Here is a 22,857-nt window from a genome sequence, read left to right as displayed (position 1 = left end):
CCCCCAGCCCCCAGAATTGTATGGATTTATCAAGCTCCATAAAAACGGACATCCAGCTAGATGTCCCAACCAATAAGTTGTCAAAATTTTCAAATTCAAGATTCAGAGACCTCACAAAATACAATCCTTTCAACACAGTTCAAAATTCAGTAGACCTAGCTGACGAATTATCAAATTTGAATATCAAAAATAATATCAAACTAGTATCATTTGACGTAAAAAATTTGTTTCCTAACATTCCAACAGAAGAATGTCTTCTCCTCGTGAAATACATATTAGATAAAAGTAATACAAATCCATATATAACTACCGAATTTTGCAATCTCCTGGATGCATGTCTGAAACAAAATTTCTTCAAATGTAACAATAATTTTCATCTACAAAACTCAGGTCTCCCTATGGGCTCACCATTAAGTTCCATTTTAGTAGATATTTTCAAGGACACACTAGAAAATACCCGCACTCTCAATAACCCCCTTTCTCAGAAACATATTGTGATTTGGTTCAGATATGTTGATGACGTACTGGCTGATTTTGATGGTTCAAACAAACAAATTGGTCAATTTTTAAACTTTCTCAATAGTCTGCATAACAAAATTAAATTCACAGTAGAAATCCAACAAAACAAGGAGCTTAACTTCTTAGAATTGAATATTTCAAGAGTCAATAATAGTTTTCAATTAACTGTTAAGTGTTTTTATTCATTTCATTTAAGTGATCATGAATTACCATAAAGTAAACAAGTCATCAATCACACATATTAGTTTTCAATTCAATATCTAACAGAAAATCACATTCACAGACTGTACAATTCTCTTTGACTCTTTCAGCCCACTCCCATATAAGTTATCCGCGTTTCTGTCAATGGTACACAGAGCTTTCGCAATCCCTTTACCAGAAAAGAATTTCTGAGATTAACTAAAAATAATTAAGCAAATGGCAGTAAACAATCAGGTACCAGTTTCTATAATAGAAAAGATAATATCAAGTAAAACTCATAAAAGAAACACTGCAGAGAACAGAATATAGTATGTAAGGTAAACTTTCGGAAAATATTCAAAATTACTTCTGGAAATACAAAATAACTACAGCTTTCATAAGTAATCATAATTTAGGCAGAACTCTGTTTAATGCAAAACTCAAACGGTCGTATAAATAAAATTGACTAGTGGTAATTAGACAAAAGTGTTTTATTCATTTCATTAAAGTGGTCATGAATTACCACAAAACAAGTCAACAATCACACATAACACATCTTGTACTATGATGTATTTTTCTAACGTCACCATAGTACAAGAGTACAACCACCATATTACAACCAATTCACAAAAAAATGTTTGAACGCAACACGTGTTTCGCTATGCAATAACTTCTTCAGGCGTGTTGCTTAAACATCAAACCCAAGTTTTGAAAATCTTCAAACAACTTGCACTATATGTTTTGAAAACCGTTTATAATACTCCTGAAGCACTACGAGAGTCTCACGCTTTTCATCGATCAAAAAAAAACACCCCATATAGTAGAGGAGACCATGGGAAATCGACCTTCACCCATCAGATAACTTGACGAGACATATTTTTTATCAAATGGTATAATTTATATCTAAACTGACAGTTTTTAACACGCAGAATATGCCTAAATAGGCTTGCCTAGTTTGTATGAATGTCTGCTTGGCAAGCAGATGTGAACAAGTAAGTCATTAATAATAATTGACTTACCTGTTCATATATGCTTGCCAGGTAGGCATGCACAGAAATAAGTAGGCAAACCTACCTAGGCATATTCTGTGTGTTAAAAACTATTAGTTGAGATGAAATTCATTCGATCATGAAAAAATCAAGGGTGACAGAAAGTTGATTAAAATTATTTAAATCAAAAGTAGCTATATGAACTTTTGGATAGGCAAGTTATGATAGGCATGTCTGTTAATGAGTTATATTTACTAAAAAGTTGATGGGTGAAGGTTGACCTTCCACCGGCTCTCAGACTTATACTGAAACCAGTTATTTTACCTTAATTTGCTTTTCTTCGGGCTTGACTTTGGTAGTCATATTTAGACTGGCTGCCACTGCCATAGATTCTTCAACAGTGAGCAAGGGCTGGAGATTGTCATTTTGCATAATGTAGCAGGATTTCCTCCTAAATAACACTTCATTTCTGATTTCTTCGTTCACTAACTTATCACCGGTTGTTCCAGCCACCCTGTAATCAACAGCGATAATGCATTAAAATATAATCAAATTCAAAAATCAATTCAAAAAGGATTGAATCAGGTAACTCCATGCACAGGATTATATAATTTTTCGTATACTCGGAGTCATCCAAATGTTTTTATGTTTGTATCTTTAGTTTTCAATCCCTCCTGAAGAGGCATAATTCTATAGCAGGGCCCCTCTCAAAACGCACATCCGCAAACATGTAATTTAACCAAAATTTTGAATAAACATTTTTGACTTGACTTGCCCATATCAATTACTTGTGTTTTCTTGTTCAATGCTTTATTGTTTTCTTAAGTTTGAATCTTTGGTTTACAATCCATGTTCATAAACTCATGTTGACTGCCCATATTAATTAATTGTGTTTTTTTGTTCGATACTTTAAAAGTTTCTTAAGTTTGAATCTTTCGTTCACAATCCATATTGAAAAACTTATGTTGACTGCCCTTAAAATTATTAAGGGCAGTCAATTGTTCACTTCTGAGGGTTGTCGTTCGTAGAGGTGCGACAGCTGGTTAATGGAATTTGAAATTTCATTGTTTCGCTGTTAGACAAATTCAACCATGGAGAGGTACAGAATTGTACTTCAACGAAAATGAGGTCGGCCAAGCAGTTACCGTAAATGGTGTTCGCTATCGCTAGATGAACTTTTGGCGGCCAGAAATTGAATATATGGATCTGGACGATGTGTGGTTCCAACAGGATGTACCACTTACCACACAGCCCACAAAACAATAGCTCTTTTGCGCGAGAATTTCAATGGGCGTGTAATCTCATGTGGTGGCAATGTTAATTGACCGTCAAGATTATGTGATTTGACACCGTTGGACTTCTTGCTATGGGAATATTTGAAAGTGAAAGTGTACGTCAAGAATCGAAGAACAATTCACTAGGATAACTTTTTTCGAGATCAATTGCCCTAACACCAAACTGATATTTTTGCACTCGACGCGCGTTTCGCCAACAAAGTTAGCATCCTCAGGAGAAGAAAATTGATACCTAGTCTAGTCTGGTTAGTCCTCATGTACTAAAATTTGTTACGTGCGGTTGTATACCTGAAGTCCAATATGGAATTTCTCGGTAATTAACTACCTGTAGTTCTTAGTAATTATTCTCTTCCTAACAGAAGATTAAACAGCAGGCTAAACGGGATGGGTCCCTTATCGCCATTCATGCTGTTTTTACATTTTGCTATTTCTAGACTCTCACATGCATCGAGTAGCCTGGTGTCATGCACATGCTTAATCAGTTTCAGATTGTTTTCACCAATTTTGTGGTCCTTGTCTAGAGCATGTTGGGCGACACTGGATTTTTCTATCCTTCCATATTTCATGTGTGCACAATGCTCCTTGAAGCGGGTTTTAATCGCTCGTCGGCTCTGGCCGATGTATTTGCTGTTGCAATCTTTGCAACTGATTTCGTAAATCCTCGACCTTTCTGTGTTTTCTAGTCTATCTGTTGAAGCCCTCTCGTGTATTGGGGTTCATATGGGATTACTATAAACTTGTTATTACTCTCCTCTTTTTGAAAAGTCGAAGATTTACGAAGTGCTTCCCTAAACTTGCATTTTCTAATTATCTTGTCAACTATATCTGGGTTAAAACCGTTTGCTTCAGCTACATACCGAATCACTCTCTTTTCATTGTCATACTTATCTTTCTTTAAAGGAAAAGTTATTAACCTGTGTACCAGAAATTGCAGTGCCGCCATTTTGTATTGTGGACAATGATTCGAGTCATTGGGAATGTATCTGAAAGTGCCCGTGTCTTTCCTGTAAATGTCAAATTATATTTCGTTCTGTTCGTTCCTTATGACCAATACATCTAAAAACGGCAACTTTCGTTCTTTTTCTACTTCATATGTGAATTTTATACACTTACACCTGTTGTTTAGTGCTGAAAGGACATTCTCGATTCTGGTTATCCTTGTATCCACTACAGCGAATATGTCATCAACATACCTGATCCAGATCCTAGGGAAGTAACTGAGTTCTTTCCCAGCTTCCGTCTCAAACCTACCGATGAATAGGTTTGCTATAAATGGAGACAATGGGTTACCCATAGCCATTCCTTCACGCTGTTCATAATATGAGCCATTATATTGAAAACAAACTCATAAGAATTCAAAGAGAAAATAAAAGATATTGGCTCATATTATGAACAGCGTGAAGGAACGGCTATGGGTAACCCATAAATATCAGTTTGGTGTTAGGGCAATTGATTTCGAAAAAAGTTATTCAAGTTTCACACCAAAGGTTCCAATCTCATCGTTATTAACAATTCAGTAGCTGAAGAATGAGATAGTTTGGCACTTCAACGACATTGAACCTCAATTATGTATCAGAGTCATCGACAATATGGACTATCGGATAGAGGATTTGTTGATATTTTGTTTCGCACATAATTGTCATAGATCCTTCTATCATAATAAAAAATATTATGATAATTCTCTGAAAAATGTTTGTTTTATATACACTTTAACATCTTGCGTTTTGGTTGGACCACCCTTCAGAAGGAAATATTCAAGATAGGCTTTCAATCATTTCAATTATCAAGTTTATTAATGAACAAATTTGATTTATCTTATCATAATTTCTCCTATCACCAAAATAAACAATTACAGTTTTTTCAATGTCATTAGTTAAAAATAGATCCAAGAAATATCAATGTAGAAAATTCAAGTGAATCATTGAAACTTCAATTGTTACCTAGTTATCAATTGTTTCTTCATATTTAATAATTCAAGGCAATCTTCAAAGAACATCTCAATTTGATTGATAAAAACGATAATTCGGGTATATCAACATTCAATTTATCACAAGTGAACTATTATAGATTTATTCCACCCTTGCTTCTAAAAAACCCACTTCAAAAATTTATTATTTTTCATTCATCTAAATTCGCATTCAAGCAATGCATTCAACCGTGTAAGACCTCGTTAGTCCTTGGCTCGCACAAGTTTCTCAACTTCTGAGAGTTGTCGTTCGTATGGGAGGCGACAGCTGATTGACGGAAAAACAGGTTCTTAACAAATCATATATTTCAGAAATATGCATTTATGCGGAAAACATGCTTAGATAATCAGGAAATTTTATTGATTTTGGAAGAACTGCAGTTTTTGTAAGATATTTGGTTGAGGCAGATTTCAGAAATTGAAGCAAAACCCCACTTCAGAAACCAATATCAATAATATGTCACCTGGAAAGTGGATATCCAACAATAATATTCCTTTTTCGTTGCAATATCTGAGAAATCAATGAATTCACTGCAGTTTTAATCCTTTCCTTCAGTATCCCTAGACGTTAATGGAATAAAAGGGACGTCCTCAATGAAACCCTAAAAATATTCCAGCTGCGTTAAATCTGGCGAAGGAGGTGACCAACGCCATGGATTTTCATTGTCCTAATTTCTTTACTGAAAGATATTTTCCAAAATTCTATAAACACTTCCTCTATTATATGGTGCAGCACCATACAATACCCTTCAGCCTGCCGTATTCAATACGTCAAATTCCACACAGATTTTGGATTTTCTTCATAAGAATGAAGACTCTCATTATAGTAATTATTTGATGTTTTTATATTATCAACGAGTTTCTTTGTGATTGAACTAATTCAGCAGTTTCTTCTAAATAAATGAAGATTTCTGAAACTGCTCATTTCTAGTATAGGACACTCGATATGAAATATCCACACAAAATATCTAATTATCAGATAGAATATTGTAGATTTTCATTTCATACAAAATTTATCTACTTATCAAATGACTACAATGACTATGCGTATTATTAAATACCTTCTACGAAATCTTCAACACTACCAAGAGTTTTTGCATGAAACCTTATTTTTGCATGGCTATAATAAACAATCGGAAAATTTTTAACAACAACTGAGAGTTATGTATGAAAAATTTTCTCATAGTTACTCATTTAAAAAAAAAAACGTGGGCGTCTCGGGATGCCCGACAGAAGTGATAAATTGAACTAATCTAAGTTGAACTATTATATTAAGACCAAAATTGCAAAAAATCTTTGTGAATTGTAGCGTATATGTTATTCTGATGTATAAGCTGTATTTATGTAAAGGTTCATCTAAATCCGTTCAGTCGTTTAGGCGTGAACCACAACATACATACATCCATCCTTACAAACTTTCACATTTATATTAGTATAGATAGATATAGATAGATGATAATATAAGGAAAACTTATTTATTAAAAAATATTTTATTGATTTTTTTATGTATCCACATATATTGAAGCTACCATAAGCCAATTGTTACTTCTGTAGGATTAAATGCTGAGGCTTATATTATAATGTGCATACACAAAATTAGTATCATCATTTTTGAGCTATGTTTCACATAATAAAAAAATATTAGGTGCTTGCTGGTTAGATTTTAATAATACTGTCAACAGTGTATATCCATTACACACTAAACACTGAGCGTCTGTCCGACGAGAGAGGAGGAGCCTGCCTTCAAGTAACGTATGCGTGAGAGAAAGGGAAGCCGGACGAACTGGTGCCGTTACGCGTTATGCAATGAAGAGGTTAATCCTCTCATAAGAAGTTATCACTTCAAAAATAATGCCTACATATTCTATGTAAAGCACTACGTCGACTCTGAACCATATAAGACCAACTCTGAACATCTCAGTAACAACTAGCATTTTGGAGGGTTTCCCTTTTTTGTTTTAAATTTCAAAATACCAACATGCAGATAATGCAGATGAAAGGAATGCAAATATTTGACTAGAGGATAGTGAGAAACTTGACGTTAAAGTCCAATAGTTCACTTTGTTATCTAATCAAATGGGTGAAGTGAATGACAGAAGTTTCCTCTTTGCTGAAATCTCTTATCAAGAGCAAATATTATGAGAGTCAGATTATGAAACCAAATGTTCACGATGATTGAACTATCACACATCCGCAAAATCAAAAAAAACTCTGGAAATACCGCTTTGGAATATAAAATGTAATATACTCCTGCTTGTATATGATAGCACAAGCTTATATTCAAAAGTAATTGAGCTAACCTGATGAAGTAGACACAGATATTAGAATTGAATTTTCAATATCAAAGATTTTCAATATCAGATATCAGAGATTCCTTTCCTGGTTATTTCTTTTGTGGCGATTGAGATACCAGCCAGTTCTGTGCGCTGGTATTATTTCCCATTCCCTACTTATTTTCTGGGATATATGGAACATTTTTTGTATGTTCCAGTTCCGTTCATGAATTTGAGAAATATTTAAATTCAAAATTGAAGGCGTGAAGAAAACTTACTATATTATTTCTGAGACAGATCCACCGGTGATTAAAAAAAATCAATTATAATCGCCCAAGATTACTGGATTTTCAACAACACATTTACATAATAATGTGTTATAATTTATTACCCTTACTTTGGAACTTCAATATCAAAATCATGTATATCTGGTTTGAAATGTATTTACTCACGTAAACCCGGCTAATACGTTCAATAATATGCTTTTCCCAGCTCCTGATGGTCCCACAAGGGCAGTCAATTCTCCTCCATAAAAATCTCCACTCACACCATCTAGCAGTTTCCGAGATCCTACAATAAAAATTAACTATTTGTTTCCATTTCAATTTTGATATGAATTCAAACAATCGTTGATTTGAAGGGATATCTCTTTGGAACAAGAAAAAACTTCTAAAATTCATCAATTCATTCATTTGTTCATTTACCCATCAATCCATTTATTCATTTATCATATAACTAGTTGAACTTCATTACAGAAAAATGTATACAAATAGGAATCACACATTAAAAGGTAAGACCCCGTTAATCCTTAGCTCGCACAAGTATCGACTTCTGAGGGTTGTCGTTCGTACGGGTGCGACAGCTGGTTAACCGAAAAACAGATTTTTTTGAACAGGAGTAGAATTTCCAATTGTAATATTCATTTTGAAACATGGTATTTCAAAAACTCAATTCGTACTCTTTCAACTGCAGTAATATCACACATGAAATTGTGGAGACCATGTCAATACAATGTATTTTTGGAGCAGTTCCAGGAAAATAAACATTTGTAAGGTCCTGTAAACTCCACATAAAATATACTATGTATACAACTTGCATGTATACTGCACATAATATGTAATAAAGTTAGGAATCACACGTTGAAAGGTAACACCTCATTAGTCCTTAGCTTTCGACTTCTCAGGGTTGTCGTTAGCAGAGGTGCGATAGCTGGTTAACTAAAACTCTGATCTACTTTGCCAAGCTTTCGCCTCTAATGGGAAGCTTCTTCAGGGCCTATAATTTATTGAGTTGTTGATTTTTTTGCCATTCAATAACATTACAAATAATTTGCAGTAAAAATGAATGAAAAGCAATGAATTGAACATATAAATTCTTCAATTCTTTTTAGTATGTGGCTATTTGCATCTTTTATCTTGATTATTTTATTTGTTTTATTATATTTTCATTTCACGTTTCCTTGCTTAATATAGCCTAATGTTTTAGCTATTCCTTCTAATTTTATTTGTTCTTTCATAAATTTCGAATCATATTAGACAATGGAAGTCCGAACTAGTAAAATTTACCACGAAACACTGTCATTCACTTTCAAACAAATGCTTCTATTCTTCATTTTTCTGTTATCATGATATCTTGACCGATACTCTAAATAATATAATGATGAACATATATTAAACTTCCCTATATTAAAGTTCTCTATAAGAAAGTAATTGACAATGGATTCTATTATCTTTTTCATCAGATGTCAGATTCTGTATTATCGAGTCTTCTAAACATTCTGAACAGCCGAAGTCACTTTATGAGATAATGCGATATTGATGTAATTATAAATGACAATTACTCATGTTCATATTTCAATGAGATATTAATGGGATTTTATGTCCTGGCATTGTCAATATGGATAGCAAATCTAGACGTTAGATAATATAATTCAATTCAGTTTATTGTTCCAACAATAAATGCTTATAATTAGGGACTATAACTAACTACAAAGTATAACAAAGTAACAGAAATAAGATATTTTACAATGAACACATAACACATCTTGAAAATGAATAAATAAAAAAATAACAATGAAATGCAGTCAAATATGAGATTGGTTACAGAAAGTGTATGTTGAAAACGAATTCAAGTGTGATAGAAATTGAATAAAAACTATGAAATTCCACTAATTAGATTTTTTTTCAATTGATAATTCAATTTTGTAATGGAATAATGCTTCTTCGTTTCCTCTGGAACTGAATTATATACAATGATCCCATCGTGATATATCGACCTTTTTCCAAAATTTGTTTTTATGTCAATTTTTGACAGTAATTTGGTTTGTCTTGTGACATGATTGTGAATATGTCCAATTCGAATAAAATTTGAGTTTGATTTCTTTGTATTATTTTAACAGAATGAATGAAGCATCTAATTTTGAGTTTATGGAGTGAATTCAAGTCAAATACATAGTTTGGTTTATATAAGTTCAATGTTTATATTATTTTGTTTTGTAAGGTTTTCAGAGTTTTGATTATAGATTTACTTTCTGTTCTCCAAACAGAAATAGGATTGTGCAAATGTAAATAAATAAGACTGGAATATATATTTTTTTGAAATTTGAAAGCTATAAAGTTTCTAATTTTTTGAAAAATTTCAATACATTACATATACATTTTCTTTCTAATTCTTCCAATATGTTTATTTCATGACGATTTCTCATCAACATATAAACCTAAAAATTTTGTTGTTCTTGTATATTTGATAAAATTTTGATTAAAACTAATCGAATTATTTGAAGTATCAATTAGTGTCAGGGAAATATTCAGTCAGATAGACATGTCACATGACCAAAAATAATACTGAAGTGAAACTCAACCAGGTTAAAAAATAGTTGCAGAATTTAACATTACACAAAATCTTTAATACAATATTTTTCTGATTATTATCACAACAATAAATTTTCTAAAGCAGGTGCTGTCACCGGAAGGGTGTGACATGACTCGATAATAGAGCCCTACCTTTTAATTTTATATACAGGAATCATAGAAATATATACAGGAATTAATTACAGGAATGAGGATTCGAACAATATTCAGCTTAAAATGCACGAAACGTACAATTCGCTATGGGATAAACATATTCAATACTTGTCAAACAACATATCAAAAATTTTTTTCTCAGACATTCATGAGTGCCTATTATGGTCTCCTACACTCTCATTCAACATATGGGACATTTTCTAATTGATTTGGCCGTTACTGCATGAAGATCCATAGTAATTTCATAAACTACACCTCACGATTTGATCCCCACAAACTTTATTTGAAAAATATACCGCGACATGTTTCGCTAACACAGTAGCTTTGTCAACAGTGATTTGAATTCTACAAGTTGCTTCTTTCACTAATTTTTATATGCTACAGGTAACCTCCAACAAATTACCTAAGCCTCTACTTCAGGTACCTCGTCAATTATGGCCACCTGTAGCATATTATCTCACTTCTACATCAATAAAAACTCTTTCTCCAAATCCAGTTGGTCATTCATTAGAATGTTTGAATTTTTCAGTTTATTAATGTGCATTGCTTCCAAATGATTCAGTTTCAAACCTTTATTTTCAATGTGTGAAATTTTGAACTCTTCGTTATAGATATGATGTCCTTCTAAGAGATGATTTGAACATTTTGAACTTGTTTTCTCATTAACATAGCTCATATGATGTTCCTGGATTCGATTCCTAAATGTTCTGCCAGTTTGACCAATATATACCTTAGGACACGTTCCATACTTTAATTTATATACTCCAGATTTCTCGAATTTGAATGTTTTTTGTTTATTATTTTTTTTATTATTATTGATAGAAAGGTAATATGCTTCAGGTGATCATAATTGACGAGGTACCTGAGATAGAGGTTTAGGTAATTTGTTGGAGGTAGTCTCAATTATGGTTACCTGTAGTGTATGAATACTTGTAGTATTCAAATCACTGTTGACAAAGCTACTGTGTTAGCGAAACGTGATATATTTTTCAAATAAATTTTGTGGAAACCAAATCGTGAGGCGTAGTTTGTGAAAATATGGGAACATTCACACACTTTCTCGAACTATTTGGCCTACAAGGAAAGGTCATTGCAATGATAAATGGCATGCAGATGTTGAGTTCTACTTCAAGCCACTTTCTGGAGTGGAATGATTATTAATAGTTCATTTGGCTTCCTAATAAGTCTTTTTTTAATTCTTTCCTCCAATGTCAAAACTCAGTATACACATTTCTAACCAGGTATACTGGATAATCCAACAGTTTTTGATTGACTCCTTATGATGAAAATTTTTTGCCAAAAAAATTATCCTATCAAATTTGTCTATTTCTAGTCATGTGTGTCGAAATAACCAATGAAACCATCATTACACTGATAACTACCCATGGATAGTTTTCACGGGTAGTTATCACTTATGTCATGACATTGCTAAGCAACCAACACAATAAAGTTGTTTGACATTTCAGTAATTCAATTTATTTCGAAAATGTCACTTCCTCGCTTTGGTGTTCAAAATGATGCAGCAATTGACAAAATCATTGAAGAAAATACACCAAAAAATACTGTCAATAGTAAAAAATACACTTGGAAAATATTTATGGAGTTATATCATTATACGAATTGTTCTTTTAATAACTGTGTGTTCAATAAATAATTTTGTTCGAATTGCAAAAAATTTTCTAACCGAATATCCCTCGAACATTGATAAATAACATAATTTTATCACAACTTCCTCAAGCACCCCGACGCCTTCGGCGTCGGGATGTTACCAAATAACGTGCTTTCGAAAACTGTGATAAAATTATTTCGTTAGTTATCAATGTCCTTGGGATATTATAGCTGATAACTACCCATGGATAGTTTTCACGGGTAGTTATCACTTATGTCATGACATTGCTAAGCAACCAACACAATAAAGTTGTTTGACATTTCAGTAATTCAATTTATTTCGAAAATGTCACTTCCTCGCTTTGGTGTTCATATTTGAATATTGATCGGGAACATCATAACCAAATAATCAATAGTATGCGTGGAAACACCTATGCAGTAACCGAGGCAAATACAGCAAGATCAACGGAATATCATTATACGAATTGTTCTTTTAATAACTGTGTGTTCAATAAATAATTTTGTTCGAATTGCAAAAAATTTTCTCACCGAATATCCCTCGAACATTGATAAATAACTCATAATTTTATCACAACTTCCTCAAGCACGTTATTTTAGGTAACATCCCTCCGCCTTCGGCGTCGGGATGTTACCAAATAACGTGCTTTCGAAAACTGTGATAAAATTATTTCGTTAGTTATCAATGTCCTTGGGATATTATAGCTGATAACTACCCATGGATAGTTTTCACGGGTAGTTATCACTTATGTCATGACATTGCTAAGCAACCAACACAATAAAGTTGTTTGACATTTCAGTAATTCAATTTATTTCGAAAATGTCACTTCCTTGCTTTGGTGTTCAAAATGATGCGGCAATTGACAAAATCATTGAAGAAAATACACCAAAAAATACTGTCAATAGTAAAAAATACACTTGGAAAATATTTATGGAGTTATATCATTATAAGAATTGTTCTTTTAATAACTGTGTGTTCAATAAATAATTTTATTCGAATTGCAAAAAATTTTCTCACCGAATATCCCTCGAACATTGATAAATAACTCATAATTTTATCACAACTTCCTCAAGCACGTTATTTTAGGTAACATCCCTCCGCCTTCGGCGTCGGGATGTTACCAAATAACGTGCTTTCGAAAACTGTGATAAAATTATTTCGTTAGTTAGCAATGTCTTTGGGATATTATAGCTGATAACTTCATTGCTTCAATATCTTCATAATCAATGAATAATTCATTCACATAACAAAGCCAAAAAAGCACCAGGGTTGTTATAGAACTCACTTCGTTGAAATATTATACGTTATTATATTATACGTTATCGACACTGAAATTTGAGCTTTTAACACTGAATATTGATTGTTGAAGTATTAATTTGTTTCGATTCGAATATACCAATAGTGAAAAATTAAGAAGCTAATCAAATTATCTAAAGGAATACTTCCTTCAGGCCAGTCTCAACTCCCTACACTGTATATTACTTGGAGTTTTTTTCCAACACCAAACAGTTATTTTAACACCTCGACACGTGTCTTGATCACCAAGTGATCATCTTCAAGAGAAAGATAATCACTTCAAGAGGAAGATGATCACTTGGTGAGGAAGAGGAAGATCAGTTTGATTTTCCTCTAGAAGATGATCACTTGGTGATCGAAACACGTGTCGAGGTGTTAAAATAAAGGTTTGGTGTTGGGAGAAAACTCCAGTAATATTCATTACTACACCAACGGTTCCAAACAGTTGCATCAAAAATTCCTACACTGTAGGTTGATGGACTGACACCCATCAGAAAACAACTACTTCCCTGGCTAATACCACGAAGGGCGTTGGATTATATCCGACAGGTGTCAGTGCAGGATTCTTCACTGAAGTTATTCCTGCATATTGTGTTGGCGATACAACTGCTGCAATATATTTTCAATTATTGAAACACACTTGCAGATCGGCTTCGGTCTGTTTGGCCACTCGTCAGTGTAAGGTAGTGCATCAACATGAAGTCGATGATTTTCGATAATTGAAAATCGAATTCCTTCAGAGTATCATTCCCCAAACTAGGCTGAAGCAGACAACAAAGAACAGGTTTGTCGTCGCCCCATCTGCCTGTGAAATTGTACATACGAGGAATTCATATTGAATAAAGAGAGAAGAAAATAAATTTTATTTAATATTTGTTACGATCGGTTTCGGTTTATTAAACCATTTTCAAGTCTTAACAAATAATAAACTCAGTAGAAATTAGACAAAAGTTATTTTCTCTTTGTTCTATATTCAAACCGTTGCTATAGTAACGACACAGAAAGACCACTGGATGATGTGAAATTGTATTTGAAGTATAGATAACATTACGAATAAAATTTATGGAAAGAAGAAGCATTAATTAGTTATTTTGGACTTATTTTTTTCAGACAGAAATAATTTTTGATTACAATTTTACTGAATACATTGAATAGTATTTTCATGAAAACAGTCGTTTAAAAGCGATAACTTATCGGGACAAAAACAACGTCAAGATTTATTGGAAATATTTACTTTTCATATATTTCAAACGATGTAAGTTTACATTCACAGTTGTACAAAAGTGTTGTTTGTATTTCATGACCTACGATCACTCTGTCATTAAAAAAAACATCCATTTTAGGTACTCAATACAAAAATAACTATTTTTCAAGCAGTTTTGTATTCCTTATCGAACCTGTTTTAAGAAATATTCAAGTCGGTTTTGGTGAGTAGTTCACTAACAAAACGAATAAATCGGTCATAAGATTTGACAACGAAATCATTTGATCTTTTGGCCTGTCTTAAGTGAAAAATTACTGTGGTGTCTGCCTTTTCGTGATTGCATTGATAAAACTCGAGATATTTTAGTCTCCATTACTAATCGCCCTGGATTCCAGTTCATATTTGATATTAATACGTCATCATGAGCTTGGTTACAGGTTTCAACGTGAATCATTCAAATACCAAAAACATTATGTTGTGAGAGATAAAAGTAACCAATTATTGAAACATTCTTTTTGATAATACTTAAAAATATGGAAAATAATACATTTCACTAAATCGCTTCACTATACAGAGTGTTCCCTAAACATATGCTAATATTTAAGGAGGTGATTCTTAGACTCATTTTAAGAAAAAAACTTCCTATGGACGTATGTCCTAAACGCCTTAACTTTTGAGATACAGGGTGGCAAAGTTTTCAAAAATAATCAGTTTTTTAATAATAACTGAGATAATTTTGTAGACATCTTTGGCATATTTGGTACATATGTTCCATGCCTCAAGGCGCATTTTCTGATGTACACAAATTTGTATTTTTTCAAGCAGTGGCATCCCTACGGGTTTCGCATTGAATATTTTTGGGGTAAAAGTACTACGCCAATGCTTTCTTTTCAAAATAAAATCATTTTTAAAATCCTCATTAATTTTTGAGAAAATTTGATATTCTGGTATTTCTTTGTCCGACGCATGACGCGTCGGACAAAAAAATAAAAATCGACAGAAAGCAAATTAAGAAATTAGATCAATTCTGAAATGAATGAGAATCTGAAAATTGCTTCATAACGCATTACCAATTCCCTAATAATATTTGAAAACATAATCTGCAAAAAAATTAATTTTTCACAAAAACGAGTTTTATTTTATTTTGTGGCAGTAAGTCTAAACGAATAGCACAAATTTGTTAATTAGTAATAATACCAAAACTGATTATAAAAATTGTTGGAAGTGGCCACCTGCACTTAGTATGCATGCTTCCGCCCTTCTACGCATGGAATTACGCACCCGTTCAAATATTCCCGGCGTATTTCGTATAGTTTCACACGAGGCAACTATTCGCTCTCTTAAATCTTCTAAAGTATTAACGGGAGTTTTATACACAAGAGTTTTAAGGTGAACCCATAAAAAAAATCTAAACTGATGAGATCGGGGGATCTTGCTGGCCATTGCTGAGGTCCTCCGCGACCTATCCAATGATTAGGATGAACTGTATTTAAATGGTTTCGGACAATTACACTGAAATGAGCAGGGGCGCGATCGTGCATATACCATATTCGATTCCTTAACGCAAGTGGCACATCTTCCAATAACCCAGGTAAGTCTTCTTCGAGAAAGTGTAAATAATAACGACCATCAAGGCGTCCTGGTAGAAAAAATGGGCCTATCAGATGATCACCTATAATTCCTGCCCATACATTAACCGAAAATTGGTGTTGGAAATGGGTTTTGGTTATTGCATGGGGATTTTCTTCAGCCCACACATGATTGTTATGGAAATTTTGAATGGCATTCCGAGAAAAATTTGCTTCGTCTGTGAACAAAATTTGTGTCTCAAACTGCGGATTTAGTGCAATACTTTGTAGATACCACTGACTGAAGTTCACACTCTGTGGAAAATCTCTGGGGAGTAATGCCTGCACTCTTGAAATATGGTATGGGTATAACAAAAAATCAACCAAAATACGCCAAACAATTTGATGACAAATATCCACAGTTCTAGCGATCTTCCTCGTACTCGTCTCAGGATGTTCCTCAATTTCTTGCAGCACCGCTTCCTCAATTTCAGGAGTTCTTACTACACGAGGTCTACCTTCCGGAGTCCCTTTCTTGAAACTACCAGTTTCCCCAAGTCGACGATGAATATTTGAAAAGGTTCGGCTATCTGGTAAGGCACGATTAGGATATCTTTCCTGATAAATGCGCCTGGCTTCTGTTGCATTACCATCGGCAAGGCCATATGCATTTGCGCCATTTCCGCATTCGTATAATTTACCATATTTACTGATATTCAGAAAAACAGCGGACTACCAAAATAACTTCAATAACACTTCAAAATCAATCAAAACGCGCTGTGGCAGTTTTTAACACCAACACCTTACTTTAAACCAACATCAATATTAGCTACTGACGTTTGTACATACAGAGAATTCGTTTTTATTGCTATGGTGGGTACGATGTTTTTTCTGCTTTTAATCTTTAAAAGAAATCACATATCGACAAACTCCATATTTTCAAGAGGTGTAGTAAATACATTCTGCTGCACGTCATTTATTCCAGGATAACTAAATTTATGTTTTCAAAAATTATTAAGCGGTGCTGCGTTATGACGTAATTTTAATTGAGAACAGTGCATCTGACAACAAACAAATACCTTTTAGATCCTCAATTATTTTGCAACAAATCTGATCTCTTAGTTTGCTTTCAGTCGATGCACGATACCGCATCAGATTTTTAAGGAATGTATCCTTAAGTAAAGCGATTTTTAATTTTTTGAGCGAAAACCATGCGTTGGACAAAGAAAACCCAGCAAATCAAATGTGCTCAAGAATGTATGGAGATTTAAAAAATAATTTTTAATTCAAGATAAAGCAGTGGCGTAGTATTTTTTTCGCCAAAAATATACATTTCAAAACTCGTACGTACGCCACTGGCAGAGAAAATTAAGAAAATTGTACATCAGAAAATGCGCCTTCAGGCATGGAACATATGTACCAAATATGCCAAAGATGTCTACAAAATTATCTCAGTTATTATTAAAAAACTGATTATTTTTGACAACTTTGCCACCCTGTATCTCAAAAGTTAAGGCGTTAGGACGTTTTTTTCTTAAAATAGGTCTAAGAATTACCTCCTTAAATATTAGCATGTGTTTAAGGACCACCCTGTATACAGTATGGTCCACTAAGTCTGCAACAAATGTGAAACTTTTTTATTATCGATTTCTCAGAAAATTTTATTCGTGATAAAAGTTGGTACATGTTCCAAAACTATACCAGGTGTACCTGAAATGACTTTATGACAAACACCATACAGGATAGGCCAAAAAATATAAAGTTCGTTCAAGAGAAAAGTACCCTTATTTCAAAAAGTATAGAAATATGTTGAAGAGAAAAGTTGCTAATAATTAAAAGTTTTGTTCAGCTACGAAGTCATGGCCTGTTATTCGATTTTTTTTCTTTTGGAGAATTTTGAATTACCCCCGTATGATACATATTTTTACTATTTTGATTTAATATGTATTTGAAGTAGCCACAATCAAATCAATTTGGAGTATTTTTTTATCAAATTAAAAAGTATTTGTAAAATTTACTTGGATTTGTATTTTTTTAGGTGACCGTCAACTTCATGTTTGTTGCAACGATATTTAACAGAACTCTAGAATAAAACAATTACTCTTTTTAACGAGGCAAATACTTCACTAACTAAATGTTCATATGATTAAACTGTCAATAAAAGTATAAAATTTCTTTTATTCTGACAACAATGCCTCAACTAGAACAGATATTAAAAAACAATCCAAAATCTATCGCGGATAGCCATGAACAAAAAACATATACGCCCTGAAACAATACTGTAGTTTGGTAGTGTGGCTTCTTAAAACTTACCTGTAAAACGTTTTCATATTTGTCCTTAATTAAAAATGCCTCGCCCAGTATTATTAACGTTAACTGAAAAGGCAGAATTAGTTTTAATCTGTGGTGATGGTTATAAAACAATGCGCGAAGCTGCAAATATTTTCAATGAGCGGCATCCAGACAAACAAATTTGCTCTTCAAGTGTAAGTAGAATTTTAAAGAGTTTCTAACAGACCGGCTTATTAGAATATAAACATGATAAGTAGCGTACGAAACCTGTATGCACAGAAGAAAACCATCTTGACGTAGTTCAAACAGTAGTAGAAAATCCTAGAAGGTCCACCAAAGAAATTAGTGATTATACCAGCATAAAAAAACTTCTGTGAAGCGTATTCTCAAGAAACATAAGAACCATGCTTACAAACCTACATTCATTTGTACATTTCAAGAAAGAGACTATGAGTTGATATAAGATTTTTCCATGTGGATTCAGAGTGAAATTGAAGAACAACGAGATTTTCATCGATGTTTGGAGATAAATGTACTTTTACCACAAATGGGGTTCTATCATCACAAAATTGCAGATGGTGATCAGATGTCAACCCAAATTTTATTATTGACAACAAAAATCCAATACTATCAGAAAACAAAAGTTTGGTGTGGTATATTGAATAATAAATTACTAGGTCCGTTTTTTTTTCGCGAGAATTTGAATGGTGACAGGTATTTGAACTTTTTGGAAACTGAAATAAAAGAGTTTTTGGATGATATGGTATTAGAAGAACGGCAAAAGTTATGGTTCCAATATGACGGATGTCCTGCCCATTCTACTAGAAATGTTTCTCAGTGGCTCAAAAGGACATTTCGTAATAAATGGTTAGGACGAAATACCGATCCACTATGGCCTCCTCGTTCTCCAGACCTTACACCTCTAGATTATTTTTTATGGCGATACTTAAAACAAAAAGTCTACAGAGATCGCCCCTTTAATAATGTTGATTTGATAAAAAATACTCCCAAACTGATTTGATTGTGGCTACTTCAAATACATATTAAATCAAAATAGTAAAAATATTTGAATTGAAGGGGTTATATTTTTAAGGAGTGATTAATTTTTGGGAAAGAAAGTTTTTGGCTTTCTACTACTCCATCTTGATACAAAAAAAGAAGGATGAGGGAGTCTTCCAAAGAAAGGAAGGAAGTAACTCTATACATGGATGTGTAGATCATGCAAAGAAGTAACTTTCAGACACAAACTGAAAGAAAGTCCTCCTGAAACAGCTACTTTCATATAAACATTGAAATACACGAAAGAAAAAATTCTTTCGAAACAAATACTTCTATATGAACACTGAATTATACAGAAGATACTTTTCTCTATTCAGTTTGTATATCGAACATTCGTGGAGGAATAAGAATCAGATATCATTCACATGAGTTCTACTTTGAATGAATGGTAATAAATTGTACTCACATGGAACACTGTCATCCTAACTGGTATACACGTGTTTCGCCTTAAGACACTTGCCCTAAGGCTCTTCAGTACCAAATTGGATAACATTATAGTAATCGTAATTCATGAATGAAGTGTGTGTATTTTCACATCCATGTATAGGGTTACTTCCTTCCTTTCTTTGGAAGGCTTCCTCATCCTTCTTTTTTTGTATCAAGATGGAGTAGTAGAAAGCCAAAAACTTTGTTTCCCAAAAATTAATCACTCCTAAAAAATATAACCCCTTCAATTCAAATAAGATTCCTCTTGGCTGGGATTAAATTAAATAGGTGAATGAATGTCATTACGATGTCATCGATGACATAAGCAGATCAAGCTTATTCCGTGACATTAAAAATCGTAATTCATGAATGAAGTGTGTGTATTTTCACATCCATGTATAGAGTTACTTCCTTCCTTTCTTTGGAAGACTCCCTCATCCTTCTTTTTTTGTATCAAGATGGAGTAGTAGAAAGCCAAAAACTTTCTTTCCCAAAAAGTAAAAATATGTATCATACGGGGGTAATTCAAAATTTTACAAAAGAAAAAAAATTCGAATAGCAGGCCATGACTTCGTATTTGAACATAACTTTTAATTCTAAGCAACTTTTCTCTTCAACATATTTCTATATTTTTTGAAATAAGGGTACTTTACTCTTGAACAAACTTTATATTTTTTGGCCTATCAAGCAAAATTTCATGACTTGGTTCTGTTCAATATATATTAAATGTTCTGAAGTTTCCATAATCTGATTTTGGTGTGTTAGATTACATTCGAACTGATTCCAATTTGCATTCAAATAAGAGTAAGTTAGAGAAATTGGTGTCAATTTTCTGAAACAAAAATTTAAATCATTGAAGATCTTCCATTCCTGGAGAGTCTATACCTGGCCATCACGCAGGTATAGACTTTCCCAACTAAATTACTGTTGGATTACGATAAGCCCCTTTCGGGTCAGTATCATACCTATAATTAGTTTTAATTAGGATAGCAATAAATGGAACACGACTTCTTTGTAATTCCTTTTCTACTTCATTTAGTATTATTGGCAGTAGAACAGTTCATTAAAATGTTATATAATGATACACTTATCCAAAAATAATATTTAATCAGTCACTGCCTGAATACAAATTTTAGTTATCCTCACTGCTCTTTGTGTGTGTGCTGCTATCGTCATTTAAATTTATAATCACTGGATTTACTTTCATTTGAACGTCTGTGAATGTTTCATTTTTCTAATATTTTCACACTATTATCTACTACAAGTCGGCAACGCTTTTGTCATTTCTCGGAAGTGATTTGATCAAACTCTTGCTTCGCCAGTTTCCTCACATCTTCCAACTTGGAAGTTACATTCTTTTGAGACACTTTGTTTTTGACAGTAGCCCAAATGCTCAATGGGATTCAAATCCGGATGGTAGGGGGAAAGTCGCAAAACGTTATGTGAGTGTTCAAACAAAACCTCATCAAATTTGTATCTACTATGATGCTTTTCATTTACCTTAATCAACTCGTATAATTCGGGTTTGAGCATGTTAGGGGTGAACATAATGCTTTTTTGTGCAACCACTTCACCATGTTAGCCTTCCTGGAATTTGTGTTGGGGGCTGGATTAATTTGAATATTATGGTGTAGAGCATTATCGGTCAAGAATACCGAATTTTCAGAATTCATTTGAGAATGGTGATACCTTGATGTTTCGCCTGATTTAAATAAAAGCCGACAATTAAGTATAAAGCCCATTCCACCTCCTGTATGGACAATATTTTCAAATAACCTAACCTAACCTTTCGATTTGAGTCCAGTTCTTGAAAGATGTATGTCCGCTATGAAGATATGTTTTTTCAAGAAACACAACTGGTTGCCGTTGGCTACGAAAATAATTGATTTTTTGTACATAGTTGTTCCTCAATGCTCTAACGTCCATTTTCTCTATCAAAATGTGCCTATCATTTTCAGTCCTTCTCCATTTGGAAACTATTTTCTTCAAAATTCATCGAAGAGCTGTTGTGGTGCTCTTCTAGGCCACTTATTTCTTGTGTTGAAGTGATCATCTTCAAGAGGAAGATTAAACTGTTTAATCTTCCTCTTGAAGATGATCTTGGTGATTGAAACACGTGTCGAGGTGTTAAAAATAATGATTTGGTGTTAGGAAAAAACTCCAGTAATATGCAAGTAGATGAAAGTAAAAGAAAATTTAGAGAGCATCTTCGAAATTCACAAAATAACCAGTGAGAAATACAACAAACATATTCGGGAAACACGTCTCGATTTCAAAGACCAGAGAAGTCTAGTGTCACTCAACATGAAGGCTCATCGAGGTAAAACTTAGACCTTTTCGAGAGTCTAAATTTTTAGCCCTTACATGAACGGGAACTTGAAATGTTTTGAGGAGCCTTTATGACCTCAGTTATCGAAATGGGCTCTCTGAAACTCTCTTTAACAAGTAACTACATTTCAAATTGCCCATTTCCTCGATAACAAGGTAGGTTCCATGAACATGACTATTGAATTTCGCTTCAACACTTTTTATGTTTGTTGATACGTAGCTATCAGTCATCAAACGTAAATGTACCAAAACATTCAAAACGAACAAATACCTGACACGATATTCAATCATTCGCTAATGATTCCATTCGCAATAAAAATATGTGAGTTTATTCATGATAAATATCGATAAGGAAAAAATATATAAACACGACAATGTATTCACTGTTTGAAAGTCTTAAACAGACGATTTCTCAACAACGATTTAAATATTTTCCAAAGACAAATACATAATTACTCACACACAATATATATTCAAATATATTCAACTTTGTTTCTTCAATTTTTCAACAAAAACTAATTATATCCGCGTTACATTAACACAAATCCACTAATAAAACAGGAAATTTTAGATTTACTATTTGTCTATCTTAAAATTATTTCCAACTCGAAGAAAAATTTTATTCATGAATTGCATTCATGGATAACAGAAAATGAAATCCATAATAAACAGTTAACTAACAGTTTCTTTACGGGTACAGATACGTAGATGATATCTTAGTCTGTTTTGCTAGGTTGTGGAATTGGCCACGGTGGTAGTGCGCCCGACTCACGATCGAAAGATCGTGGGTTCGATTCCCGCCTCGACCAGAT

At 33.2% G+C, this 22,857-nt stretch overlaps 1 protein-coding gene across 1 annotated transcript in view; it reads right to left on the bottom strand.

Moving 5' to 3' along the window:
• Positions 1-22,857, bottom strand: part of LOC111510591 (ATP-binding cassette sub-family G member 1) — an 86,313-nt gene that overhangs the window by 27,463 nt on the left and 35,993 nt on the right. The window contains exons 2-3 of the mRNA XM_074181407.1: positions 7,675-7,792; positions 2,013-2,202 (exon numbers count right to left, since the gene is read on the bottom strand). Of these exons, the coding sequence (XP_074037508.1) occupies positions 2,013-2,202; positions 7,675-7,792 (308 nt within the window). The remainder of the gene's footprint in view (positions 1-2,012; positions 2,203-7,674; positions 7,793-22,857) is intronic.

This window comes from Leptinotarsa decemlineata, unplaced genomic scaffold, assembly GCF_025532065.1.
Source record: "Leptinotarsa decemlineata unplaced genomic scaffold, Ldec_3_MD MMD2_tig00026314_RagTag_RagTag, whole genome shotgun sequence".
Classification (NCBI taxonomy): Eukaryota; Metazoa; Arthropoda; class Insecta; order Coleoptera; family Chrysomelidae; genus Leptinotarsa; species Leptinotarsa decemlineata.
The sequence above is the reverse complement of the archived record's forward strand: the minus strand, read 5'-3'. Positions and strand labels throughout refer to the sequence as shown.